Source organism: Ascaphus truei, chromosome 3, assembly GCF_040206685.1.
Source record: "Ascaphus truei isolate aAscTru1 chromosome 3, aAscTru1.hap1, whole genome shotgun sequence".
NCBI lineage: Eukaryota > Metazoa > Chordata > Amphibia > Anura > Ascaphidae > Ascaphus > Ascaphus truei.
In genome coordinates, this window is record NC_134485.1 from 329,293,039 (window position 1) to 329,307,019 (window position 13,981).

General features: G+C 44.3%; 1 protein-coding gene across 5 annotated transcripts in view; it reads right to left on the bottom strand.

Moving 5' to 3' along the window:
- The window catches only part of LOC142489892 (retinol dehydrogenase 7-like), a 276,687-nt gene that overhangs the window by 40,662 nt on the left and 222,044 nt on the right, over positions 1-13,981 (bottom strand). For all 5 annotated transcript variants that reach the window (XR_012799960.1, XM_075591458.1, XM_075591459.1 and 2 more), the window contains 2 exons: positions 5,377-5,710; positions 4,653-4,911 (listed from right to left, as the gene is read on the bottom strand). Coding sequence is in view for 4 of the 5 variants with exons in the window: in XM_075591458.1 (XP_075447573.1) it covers positions 4,653-4,911; positions 5,377-5,689 (572 nt within the window). In the remaining variant the exon portion in view is untranslated. The remainder of the gene's footprint in view (positions 1-4,652; positions 4,912-5,376; positions 5,711-13,981) is intronic.

Here is a 13,981-nt window from a genome sequence, read left to right on the forward strand (position 1 = left end):
GCATTCACTCTTCACACTTTGGGATACCTTTTACACAGCTCAGCAATTCCTTTTTCCCCAGTAGGGCAATTCTACCCTCAGCACTTGTTTACTGAAAATTCCCCTGCTTCAGCAAAGTCTTGTATCAATTTTCACACTTTTCTGCATATACTCCATTCACAGCTGGTAGTCCTATGAGGTGTGGCAGCCTTTACTTGCAGAATCAGTACCACTCGTGTGTCACCATCTGTATTCACTGCTTCAGCGAAACATTTGAAAACAACAAATGCCTATCCCTTTTAAGGGCTAACTTACTTCTTGAACCCTGACTACAGCTGGTAGGAAAACCCCCTAGTTCAATAACCATATTACACTTTATTTGTGATAGGCAAATAACGTTTACCTGCTTCAGCACAGTTTCTCTCTCTCCTCTTGGAATCGGGGAAAAGAGTTCATCTGTGGTTTTGTAAGTTTCAGTGCAGTGTAGATTTCCTGCCTGGGTGTGTATCCCTTTAACTCTTGTCTCTGCTGCATGAGATCTTTGTTTACACTGGCAGCCGCCTTTATTCTAATGCGGCTGCCACCGCAAAGTGCGGGCAGACGCGGCTGTCCCACGGCTGTTTCCTGGCGCGTGCCGCGCGTCACAGTGGCGCCGGTCACACCGTGCCAGGGTTCCCCAGCATCCCCGAAGTCCCCGAATGTTGATGGGGTAAGGGGAAGATGCGGAGCAGCCAAGGGGAGCAAGGGGGAGCAGCTGGGGATCGCGAGGTGAGCAGCCGGGGGTCGCGAGGCGCTACGAAGATGCGCACGCGGGGAGGGGAAGGCAGGTGGCACGCGGCTGGCGGGCGGCCAAGTTCAGCGCCCAGCCGAAAACAATTCCGGGCAAACGTTAGGATAAAGCTGACCGCAGCAGTATGTTGCTCAGGCTGTTTGAAGGCAAAAAGCACAAAAAAAAAATTTCACAGGCAATCTCTGGGCCCCTTTTAACTTCAAGGACCACCTCAATCCCGCTTCTGACACCATATGTAGGAGGACGTGCGCAGAGGTATGCAAGGGAGACTTGATAAGGTGAAATTAAATAAGGCTTTTATTGCGCCTGTTTCCTTAACATCAGAAAATCATCCAAACGAGGGGTCAAACAAAGCTCCTATTCACTTGGGAGTATTTCTAGTGAAACTTTTGCAGTCCACAACTCCCTTTAGATAAGCATTTCTCCCCGCCCCAAACATATATCTTGATATGTGCAGATATACCAAAAGTCTTATAAAGGAAAGTCTTATCTGTTTCTTGTAGTTAGAGGGAAAGTCTTCTCTGTTCCTGGGTTGCTGCCTTTTTCCTCAGGTTTTGTCAGCATTCAGGTTTAGAGGTGCTTTCCCCTGTGTCTTGCAAGCAGCTCTGCTGTTTCTTCTGGCAGGCTCAAGACATCTGTCCTTATGGTCAGTCTCACAACTTGTGAGACTCAGGAACAATCTCCCTTCCTGTCTCAAAAGACAGGATTTTCTAAGAAGATAATCAGGCAGGTGGTGTTGCATAATTGATTACCAACAGTTAACAACCACACTGATGGATTAGAGGCATTTCCTGAACAGGGTTAACTCCCCTGTTACAGGCCCCAGCTACACCCTGACTCCCTTCAGCTTGTGGTTACTGCAGGGACAGGCCCATATATAGGGACACTACCCCTGTATTACCAGAGTGAGGGACATAGGCATGACTCGGTTGCATACTGGACCAAGGTGATCTGGGAACAGATCATCCCTCTGTACTAAAGAGACATTGTTCATGGTGGCATAGTCAGGGCGGGATACCACCCAATGTAGAGGCGGAGGCATTGCGGTTCATCCTTTGGATCCGTGGATCCCATCATACAGCGGCAGTGCGCCCTGATGTGGACACACCTGGCAGGTACCTAACCTCGTTAAAGTGCACCAACGTAAACCTCAGTTCTAGTGGGCAGTGCTGACCTACAAACTTTTTAGTGGGACTACTTACTCAGGGACACCAGGGTGGTTGGGTGCATGAGGGCCCCATAGGTGTTGGACTGTGGCAGGGAGGACCATTATAACAAATTATGATAGAGTGTGAGAAACCCCATGTCTGCATTAAGTCCACTTGTTTTGGTGCTAAAGAGTTTCCAATCCCTGTCTAAGTTGTAGAAACCTTTGTATATCAGTATTGCTGACCTGAAGAAGGGAGGAAAACTCTCGAAAGCTTGTCCTATGACATACATTGTTAGTCCAAATAAAAAAGGTATCACCTAAAACTAAAGAACTCATTTATTCTGCACTATCGCAACTGGACTAACACGGCTATTTCCGATATATATATATATATATATATATATATATATATATATATATATATATATAAATATATAAAACGGAAATAGCCATGTTAGTCCAGTTGCGATAGTGCATATGTATATGTACATGTATATGTATATATATATATATATATATATATATATATATATGTATATATATATATATATATATATATGTGAAAACAAAAACAAAGAAAAAAGGATCCCAGAATAGCACTCTAGCATACAAGAGTATCAAAATGTATTAAACACATATAACATATACAAAGGATCCACAATGTCCCCAAGGTTCTAGAACACTGATAAATAACCAAGGCTACACAATGGGATAATCAATATGCAGCAAATATAAAACAAGCTGGTTAGTTATTAATAACTAATATAATGAAACCAGAATGTCAAAAGTCTGAATGAACCATGAAATAGCTAAGTGTAAAGAATCAGAACTGCCAGGTAAATGAGCAGACATCCAAGTCCTATAGTGTTGAGGCAGATGAATAGCCTCCTAACACTTGGACCGGCCGGTCAAAAAGTACTAATGGTAATAGCCCATAAAATAATTGCATATGAAAGTCAGAGCAAAAACATTAATAATTAGAATTATGCACATGTTGATATTGCACACACAGTATTACTTAGCACTAGTCCAAGGGTGGATAAGCAGATAGCTGTGTGTCTTCACTTCTCTGAACTGGCTTTCCCTGTTTAAGACACAGGCACACAGCTCTCTGCTTATCCACCCTTGGAGTAGTGCTAAGTACTATTTGGGTATTTTTGTTGACCTCTGTCTATAGCTCTGCTGTGTGCAATATCAACATGTGCATAATTCTAATTATTAATGTTTTTGCTCTGACTTTCATATGCAATCACTGTTAGTGGTCATTGAAGACTGGAGGACTGAGTTGGGGACCTCTGCTTTACAGGAACAAATCTTCCCTAAGTCTGCTGGTCAGAAAGCGTATCGCACAGCAGATGCTAATGCCAATTATCGACTATGGAGACATACTGTAGTATACGGCTCGGCACCCCAAACCCACCTTAGCAAACTTGACACTCTCTACAATTCAATATGCCGTTTTGTTCTCCAATGCAACTACTGTACAACACACATCACTGCGAAATGCTCAAAGAACTAGATTGGTCATCACTTGGGTCTAGGTGCAAAGTTCACCTTTCCTGTCTTGCCTTCAAATACTTTCTGGGCAAGCTACCCATCTATCTGAACAAGCTCCTCACCCCTACCACATGCAGCACTTATCACCTGAGATCAGACTCCAAAAGACTGTTCATGGTCCCAAGGTTCAGCAAAGTATCCGGCTGCTCCTCCTCCTCTTACCGTGCCCCCCAAAACTGGAACAACCTACTGGAGACTCTCACATCCACCACCAGTTTAAGTTCCTTCAAAACTAAAGCTGTCTCACATTTTAATTTGGTCTGTAACTGTTACTGTCCCGGCCAGCTTTAATCTAAAGCTTGTCGGGATAAATGCGGGGCTTTTCGCCGATTGAACGGAGTTTCCCGCAGTTTCCCGCGCGGCGGCCTCTTCAAAAGATAAGCGCTAATGGCGCAGCGCGGGAAACCAGCCGAAAAGAGCAAAAAAGAGCCCTGCGCCGTCCGCCGGTTAACATTCCCGCGGTGCACGCGCTTTAGAATAATGCTGGCTGCCACTGTACATATGCCTATAATATACATCTTCTTTAACTGTGCATGCAACATATTGTACATAATGTATACCCTGTTCACTTATGTAACTGTATTTGTTACCAAGTATTATTTGTCATCTTACTGCTGCGGCCGAGTTTATTCGAGCATTTGCCCGTTCTCGGCCGCAGCAGTAACCTGGCGCGCGCCGGAGGGTGCCGGGCGCGCGCCGAAGCAGCGGAGGAGCGCCCTCCGATCGGGGCTTTCTCCCTCCCGCTGCCGGGTCCGCCGGGTCCCCCGGAACCCCCTGCTGCCGTCCCCCACATCGCGGGACACCAGGGCTCCCTCAGGGAGCCCTGGACGCGCGTGCAGGGGGCGCAGGCACCCGATGACGCGTGACCGCGCATCGGTGATGTGCGGCACGCTGAGGGAGTGCGGCTAGCACGCCGGGGCATCCCCCGGCTTGCGGTGCTAGCCGTGCTCGGATAAAACGTGTCGCCTGTGTAACTCTATGCTCAGGACATACTTGAAAACGAGAGGTAGCTCTCAATGTATTACTTCCTGGTAAAACATTTGATAAATAAATAAATAAATCAAATAAATAAATGGAAATATGGTCATTTCGTTACATCCTAAAAGGTTAGATACAGTACTCTACTGTCATAGATCATGGCCAAGCTCTGTAATGTTCCCTGTTCATGCTGCTCACCTTAGACCATCGGAGAATGCTTCCACGCCAAACTTAGAGATGCAGTACCCTCCGCCAACAGTACACAGTCTCCCTAAAGCACTAGAAACATTGACAATACGTCCCTGAGCTTTTCTGATGAGATGCAGCAGATTCAGCGTCACGTCAATCATCCCCAGCAAGTTGACGTTCAGCACCTTGATAAAATCCTCCTTCTTTTGCCATTCATTGGGAGCTATGCCAATTCCAAACCCAGCATTATTTACTAAACCCCAGAGCCCTGCAAGATATGGAATAAGAGGGAAAGATACAAGGACATCAATAATAAAAACAATGTTTCTTTTCTGTGTTTTGATGCCAAATAAAGGAGATATCCTTAATCATATTCAGAACATGCAAGTCTAATTGGAACGCTCCTTCTGAGGAGTCACCATTTTTTTCTTGAATTTCTGTATTTGGTGCATCCAAAAAAATACTGTACATGTTTGCATGAGGTACATTGCATGATTTGTTGTTCAAGCATAGTGACACAATACAATACAACATATTAGTAAGGTTACCCTTCATAATTTTTATTATTTTATGTCAAGGCCTCCTATATCTGCGAGTGAAAAAAACACTTTTATGGACATTTACTCAGCATTTCCCTACTGAAAAGTAAGTCTCTACACTACACAAATATAATCCTTTTTGTGAGTGATCCCTATTACTAAATAACATTTTCTCCTGACAAAGCTTCACCCACCTGCATCTCCTACAGTGCTAGTGACCCACTCAGCAGCAGAGCTCACACTCTGGCTGTCGGTAACATCCAGGATTACTGTTTGCAGTCTGATGGATGTCTCCTTCTTCAGGTCCTCTGCCCCTCTCTCTGTCAGACAAGCTGCCAGCACGTGCAGCCCACGCCGGTCCAGCTGCTTCGCCAGCAGGTTTCCAAATCCAGTGTCACATCCAGTGATCAGTACATATTTATCTGAGAGATTCTGCAGTATCTGTCTCTCCCTGTACCATCTGTACAGGAAAATCAGAGCCAAGAGCACCAGCAGAGGGAGCCACATGATTGGAGCAGGAGCTTCTCACTGTAAAATAAAGCAATTTGGACTCGGTAAAAATATTTGTACCTGGATTGTCATAAATGGAACTTTTTCAGGTTGGACTAAAGTCTTGAGTGCAGTACCTCAGGGATCGGTACTGGGACCCGTGCGTTTTAACTTGTTTTTTAATGATCTAGATGTTGGCATAGAGAGCAAAGTCACAATTTTTGCTGATGATACTAAATTGTGTAAGGTAGGAGAATCAGAGCAGGATGTTATTTCTTTCCATAAGGACTTGGAGAGACTGAGATCTTGGGCAAGTAAATGTCAGATGAGGTTTAATACAGATACATGTATGTTAATGCATGTTAATGCATTTGGGAATCACGAATAAACAGGCGACTTACAAATTAAATGGGGATAAATTAGGGGAATCCTTGATGGAGAAGGATTTAGGAGTGCTTGTAGACAGAAGGCTTAGCAATAGTGCCCTAAGTCATGCAGTAGCTGCAAAGGCAAACAAGATCTTATCTTGCATTAAACGGGCAATGGATGGAAGGAAAGTAAACATCATTATGCCCCTTTATAAAGCATTAGTAAGAACATGGAGAGCATTGAACATGGTGTACAATTTTGGGCACCACTCCTTAGAAAAGACATTATGGAACTAGACAGGTTTCCACGAAGGAGAGTTAGAGCACTACTACATTCCACGAAGGAGAGTTAGAGCACTACTACATTCCACGAAGGAGAGTTAGAGCACTACTACATTATGGAACTAGAGACTGCAGAGAAGAGCCACCAAATTAATAAAGGGGATGGGCAATCTAACTTATTAGGAGAGGCTAGCTAAATTAGATTTATTTAAATTAGAAATGATGCATCTAAGGGGGGATATGATAACTATATTCAAATATATTCGGGGACAGTACAAGGAGTTTTCAAAATAACTATTCATCCCAAGGGCAGTACAAAGGACTCATGTTAATCCTTTAAATTTGGAGAAAAGGAGATTTCACAAGCTACAAAGGAAAGGGTTCTTTATAGTAAGGGCAGCTAAAATGTGGAATTCATTACCCATGGAGACTGTGATGGCAGATACAATAGATTTGTTCAAAGAAAGGTTGGACATCTTTTTAGAAAGGAAAGGTATACATGGATATACCACATAAGTAAACATGGGAAGGCAGTTGATCCAGGGAGTAATCTAATTGCCAATTCTTGGAGTCAGGTTGGAATTAATTTTTCCTCTTATGAGATATCATTGGATGATATGTCACTGTAAGTATAGATATAGGATAAAGTATCTGTCGTCTAAATTTATCATAGGTTGAACTTGATGGACACATGTCTTTATTCAACCTCATCTACAATATAACTTTGTAATACAGATACAGGCATACCCCACTTTAAGTACACTCACTTTAAGTACACTCGCGAGTAAGTACATATCGCCCAATAGGCAAACGGCAGCTCGCGCATGCGCCTGTCAGAATGTCCTGAACAGCAATACTGGCTCCCTACCTGTACCGAAGCTGTGCGCAAGCAGGGAGACTATAGAGCCTGTTACAAATGCGTTATTTACATACATTATGCACGTATGTGATGATTACAGTACAGTACAATCATTGATAAGTGGAAAAAAGGCAGTGCTTCACTTTAAGTACATTTTCGCTTTACATACATGCTCCGGTCCCATTGCGTACGTTAATGCGGGGTATGCCTGTACATAACGGCAAAGTGTTTAAGAATTATTAATTACAATTATATTTATCTCACTGGTTGTACATCTTTCTGTCTTTCTGAATTATCACAGCAAGTGCAGAGCTACGACGTCTGTATGTTATTTCATAAAGTTTTAATTATTTGTTTCCTCCAGTGCTGTGCAATCAAATAGTTGAGAATTGTCCGGCTAAAGTGTGAAAACAGTAAAAGCAGGGTTCCTGCAGTTAGGACTAGTGTAGCAATGTGTGTTATTTATATCGGATGGAAGCTACAGTAGCACTAAATAGCAGTGACGGATTGGCCTTCCAGGTGTAACTATGCGCTTACCACAAACAAGTCGTGACCGCGAGGCCGAGGTGGCGATTTGATAAACGCCAACCCACAGCCACGAGAGCGCGCCTGGAGTGTTGATAGGTCGAGGTAGCCGAGATGGGTTAGGAGAGGTTAGGATGGTCAGTGTTACTTGCCGAGGTCTGGATTGGAGAGGAACGGATCGTTGCAGGTACTTTAGCCAAGGTCGGGATTGGAGAGATGCGGATCGTCGTGGGTAAGCCGGGTTCAGGAGCGGAGAGGTACGGATCGTCATTAGTAAGCCGGGTCAGGAGAAGTGAAGTGCGGAATCCAAAGAACAAGCAAGGTAGGCAACCCAGGACAAGACAGGCAAGTCTCAGACAGGAGGCAGGACTGCAGTTAACACAGCGCAAATAAACAAAGTTATGCTCACACCAATGAGGAGGAAGCATACTCCCTAGTATGCATGGCTGTGGTTGGCTGATGGAGACAAGACAGGTGAATGCTACTACACAGTGGAATGGAGGAGAATACGCACTTGCATGGGTGCCGTGCATAGCGGGTGCGTGCTGCGCGACGTTGATGTCACCGCACGAGTGAAGCCTGGAGACAGCACCAGCGGGAACGGAATTTAGTGCCGAGTAAGGTCCGCGTGCGCCCTTTGAAGGTATGCTGGTAATGACTGGTCTGCGAGATGTGCTGCAGATTGCAGCAGAGGCAGGACACATGCAATAATAAACAGAAAAGAGGGACCACAATTGAGTAGTTAAAACAATGAACCATATAAGTAGGTTTTCAGTAGAAACACACTTACATTAGACAATAGTTCTCCAATAAGGATAAGGGAGACTTCTTGTGATACCTTGAATTACAGTAGGGAAGAGAAGAAAAATATAGTATAACACTGTTTTATTAACAAATAAATTTAAAAGAGATTGGAAACTCCGAAACGGCCAAAAAGTTATGGCAATGAGAAGAAGTGCATCCAGACTCCACAGACCCTCCTCCAGAGTCTCCGGCTGTCGGTGTGAGTTCCGCTCCAGCTGGTAAGATGGTTTTGCAGGGATATATTAGCAGCAAGGGGGTCTCCTAGTGCTCGTGCACAGACCAGGTTCCTCCCGTTTGCTATTCTCCCTGCCGCAGCTCCCGCCTCTACCTCTCGCGCATGCGCATGCGCGTCAGTCGCAGTGCTGCCTCCAAGCTGGATGAAGCTCTAACTCCTCAGTGCAGTGGCCTGTATTTTCCGTGACTGTTTCTCTTTGATCCTGCTTAATTTTTGCAAAGTATCTTTTCAGAGTCAGTCTCCTCACATATTTCTGGGCATCGATAAAACCCCAGTGATAACTACGGGGGGAGGGGGGCACTTCCTGCCTGTTCACATGTGGAACTACGCGCCAGAGGATCCCTTTCCTTTTGTGACTGTTACCTATAGAGGCTGGTGAATCACCTCTAAGAAACTCTGGCAGCAGGACTCCATTTTGTGTGGGACTGAATTTCACCATTTACCTAATACGGTTAGCGCAACTATTCCCTTTTCTTTTAGAGGCAGGACACCCAATCGCGGGTCTGGATAAGCTGGGAGCACGTCGGGAGGGACGCTGATGATGGATCCTACACTAGGTAAGGTCAGTGAGGGGTCCACACACCACATAACTTCAAATACAGATTCATTTATTACCCAGACTGGGAAAAACAAGTTATAACTTACTTTGCTCAGAAGTGCACATGATCAAACATAAACATCATAGATCTGCAACAGCACAACATGTTCTTCCTTTTGAGACAGAGGGCCTCATGCAGTAAACGCAGATAAGCCACTTATCGCCCGCGTCTTGCAAAAAAAGCCTACTGCGATTCAGTAAGCCCCGAGAACCTGGCGATAAGAGCAAAACTCGACGGTTTTGTTTGGCGAAAAAAATTTTCCGGCAGTTGCGCGGCGATAAGCCACTTTTTGGCGCTCATCGCCAGCTTTTCCAACTCGCTGTATTCCATAAGTCCCCCGACCAGCTTCTTGAAGCTGATCGCCGCTCTAGAATAGAAAACGTAAGGGATGAGGGAGTGTGTCCTAGATTTGACAATGGTGTTCTGCAGCAGCTTCAGATGATGAACTGCCTGGTAGCCAAGCTAGAGCTGGTGGGGAAGAAAAACGGGAAGGGGGGGGGAAGGAGACAAAGAAGGGGCTGATGGTGTAGTAAAATAAAACACCTTTAATAAATGACACATTCCCGTTTTTCTTCCCCACCAGCTCTAGCTTGGCTACCAGGCAGTTCATCATCTGAGGCTGCTGCAGAACACCATTGGTCAAATCTAGGACACACTCCCTCATGCCTTACGTTTTCTGTTCTCTAGAGATTGTGGCTTTTTCCTCTTAAGGTTGAGTGGTCCTTTGATTATATATATTTTATTGTTGTTACCGTATTTATATTGCATATTTTCCCTTTCTTGCATTTGCTTGTTATATTTTTTAACCACTGGGTGGTGCTGTGGTACTGTATTAAGGAAGCGCCAGGCAGTTTATTTCTGTTTCCTACGCCGCTCTAGAATGCCGAGTTCCTCTCCAAATTGTCCCGCCACAAAAAGTTGGCAAGAAGGTGGGGAGTAGCGGCGGATGAGCGGCGAGACGGCACTTAGAAAAAATCAGGCCATTTTCCTGCCTTTGATTGATGCCGGGGTCTCCAGAGCTGATACCCATTAATATCAGCATCGGAGACCCTGTGAATCCGATGCCTGAAAAATGCATTTACAGGCAACTTCATTACCTTAGCGGCTAACCGCTAAGGCAATGAAGAGGTTAACCACCCGTGCCAGGCTTATTGTGGGTAGCGGGGGTGTTTGAAGGGGTTATTTGGCCCTTGGTGGGTATTTAGGCCTTGCGGGGGGGGGCGGTTGTGGGTGGACTTAACCCCTTCATTGCCTTAGTGGTTAATACCGCTAAGGTAACGAAGGGGTTAACCCCTCCAGCTACCCACCCGCAAGGCCTATACACCCACCATTGGGGACAATACCCCCTTCACCCACCCCCGCTACCCACAATAAAAACAGAGTTTTTGGGAGAAAGGATGTGACATTATCCACAGAGAGTCACATGGTCTACTACAGCCAATCAGATTGGGGATATAGTTCCCATGATCTAATAAGCTCAATTACCATGTGATGGCAGCCAACTTTCTTTTTATGACGTCACCTTAAAGGGAAATGAAGCACAGCCATTCTGATTCGCTGGCATCATTCCCTTTAAATGACGTCATTAAAAAATTGGAAAATCACATGGTTTTCACTTGCCAATAAGGGCCGTGGGAACCATTTGATGAAAATGTGACGTCATAGGCCTATAAAAGCCTATGTCACCTCATTTTAGAGCAAGAAGCCGAGGAGGACGGACCTCCTCCTCCAAGAAGAGGACAAGGGCGTGCCGGAAGAAGATACAGATGAAAAAGAAGAGTCAGATGAAGACTCAGAAGCCCCCAGAAGACTGACGAATTGGATTACAAATGTAAAGAAGAAGAAAAAGAAATAAGATAAACACTTGGGATTTTTTTTTAGCTGGTTCCTGGTCGTGGATTAGTTCATGAGCATGCGGTGTCCCCGGGATTCCGAGGGTGACGTCATCTAAAGGTAAGTAAAACAATTAAATGTATGTTATTTTACTTTTACAGTTTTTTTGTGATTGAATTATTTTTGATGCCTTTGATTGCCCCTGTATTTATGTATGTACCTATGGATATAAATACTTACAGGGACAATCAATGGTTGTTTTGGATTTTTATTTTTAATGTCATTGAATTATTTTTGATGCCCATTTATTGCCCCTGTATTTATATATGTCTCTATGGATATTCATACATACAGGGACAATCAATGGTTGTTTTTGCAAATTCTTGTTTTGATGTATTTTGCTTGTTTGTTTTGAAATGTTTGTGCAATGTAATTTTTATTTTTATTTAGTAAGATGTATTTTTAGTGGTGTTTTAAATAGTTTATATTAAGGGGGTGCTTGCTTTTTAATAGTGGCTTCTTTTGTTAGTTAGGTTTTGTCTGATGGTGGTTACTTTGAGCTTTCATTTATTTCATAATGGTTTGGCTTTGGTGTTTAATTGTAATTTTTGTCATTTATTTTGGATTGGATTAATTGATTTTAATTTATTTGTTTCATTCTTGATTTGTTTTTATTTTCTTAAGTTTTGGATGGCATTGGATCTTGTTTGTAATTGTTTCTTTTAGTTTGAATATTGAATGGCATAGTGTTAAATGATGCACAGATTATTTGCATCATGTACCCACTGTGCCATTCAATTGTTTGATTGGCATTTATTACATATTTAATTGGCAATGTGTTGTATTTGATTTTGAGATGTGCTGTATTTGATTTTGCTATGTGTTTTATTTAGCGATGTGCTGTGTTTTATTTTGAGATGTGCTGTATTTGATGTTGCTATGTTATGTTTTTTATTTTGGCATGTTTTTTAATCCTTATCCATTTCTTTGAATATTGGTTCAATGAAGCCACTTACAAATCAATGGGTGAAGGGTGTGGGTAGTTGCCTGGCAAGGGTGGTTAGACCTCCTGGGTAGGTAGCGGGGCAGGGTGGGTTAACCCCATAATTACTTTTACGGTTAGTAACCACTAAGGTGGTTAATGGGCTAAAGGACATTAGAATGTATTTTACAATGTATTTTTCTGGCAACGGAGGACAGGGACCTTGCAGGATCCTGACGAGGACGCCTATCATAATACCAGGGGTAAGTAGAACGGGTTTATTTACTTTATTTAAGTTGGCTAATGTGTTTAAAAATGGACAAATAATCTATTATCCATATCTGAATAATAGTTATTTTGCCCATTACTGTACTGTATGTGTTTAAGGGAGGTATTTATGTAAATGTATGACATGTTTATTTTTTTAAATACACAATTTGTACCGCAGGGCTGCCCATGGAGACCACCTGAGGACCCCCGGACATCAACGGGTACCACCCGAGGACCCCCGGATGCCCACGGTACCATATATGGACCCACGGGGGACACCTGTGGTGAAGAATCGGGGGGGCACACCGCTGTGGGGGCCTGTTGACCCGCAGGGACCACCTGAGGGCCCCAGATCCCCATGGAAACCACCCGATGGTCCCCAGACCCCCATGGGAACCTACCGAGGGCCCCAGACAAATGTGGAGACAATCCGGGGACCCCCAAACACCCGTGGGACCACCCGTGCACCCCATCGGGGCCCATGGGGACCACCTGGAGTCCCACGGTGCCTAGCAGGGACAGCCCGGAGGCCCCCAGATACTCGTGGGCATCCCCCTGGGTGCACTGTGGGGCCTGCGGACACCTGTTGGGTCCACCTGGGACCTCTGTCGGCCTGGGGTATTAATCCTGTATGCAAAATAATAAATCATGTTTTAATGGGTGGGTTATGTTTTGTTTATTAAATATAGTAATGTTTATTGTGGGACCTAGGAGGTGGGGAGTGGGGCTGTTGTGTGTATTGTTTTTGTTGTGGGTAGCGGGGGTGGGTAAAGGGGGTATTGTCCCAAGGGTGGGTGGTTAGGCCTCCTGGGTGGGTAATGGGGGGAGGATGGTTAGGCCTCCCAGGTGGGTAGTGGGGGAGGGTGTGTTAACCCCTTAATTACTCTAGTGGTTACTAACCGCTATGGTGATTAAGGGGTTAGGGGACCTTAGATTGTCTTTTTATTCTTCCGTATTGTTTGTAGCACCGAGGGCATCTACGGGATGAGGATGAGGACGGACTTCATTGTGGCAGCCTGGCAGGCGTGAGTGCAAGATGTATTTACTTTATTTATGCTGCTTATTGTATTTTAAATGGGCAAATGCACTATTATCCATATGTGGATAATAGTAATTTTGCCCATTACTGTAGTGTATGTGTTAGGGGGGTGTATTTATTTGAAAGAATGTATGTATATATTAAAAAAAAAATTATGGGCACAGGATTGGTACTGCAGGCAAGCGGGGATCCCCGGACACCTGCAGGGACCACCGCCGGCCTATAGTATAATTCCTGTGCAACAAAAAAAATGAAAATATGTTATGTATGTTAGGGGGGTATAGGGGTTGTTGGGGGCACAGGGGGTGGGTGTGTTGTGTATTGCAATGTTTATTGGGGGCAATTGTCCCCAATAAACATGCTATTGTGCCTTAAACCTTTATCCCTTTAACCGAATAGCCGCTAAGGTAATGAAGCTTCTTTAATGTCTTTTTTTTAAATAGTGTGCGGGAGCAGGGGGTCTCCTGAGCTGAACCGCTTTGATTTCTGACTCAGGGACCCCCTGCTTCTTGAG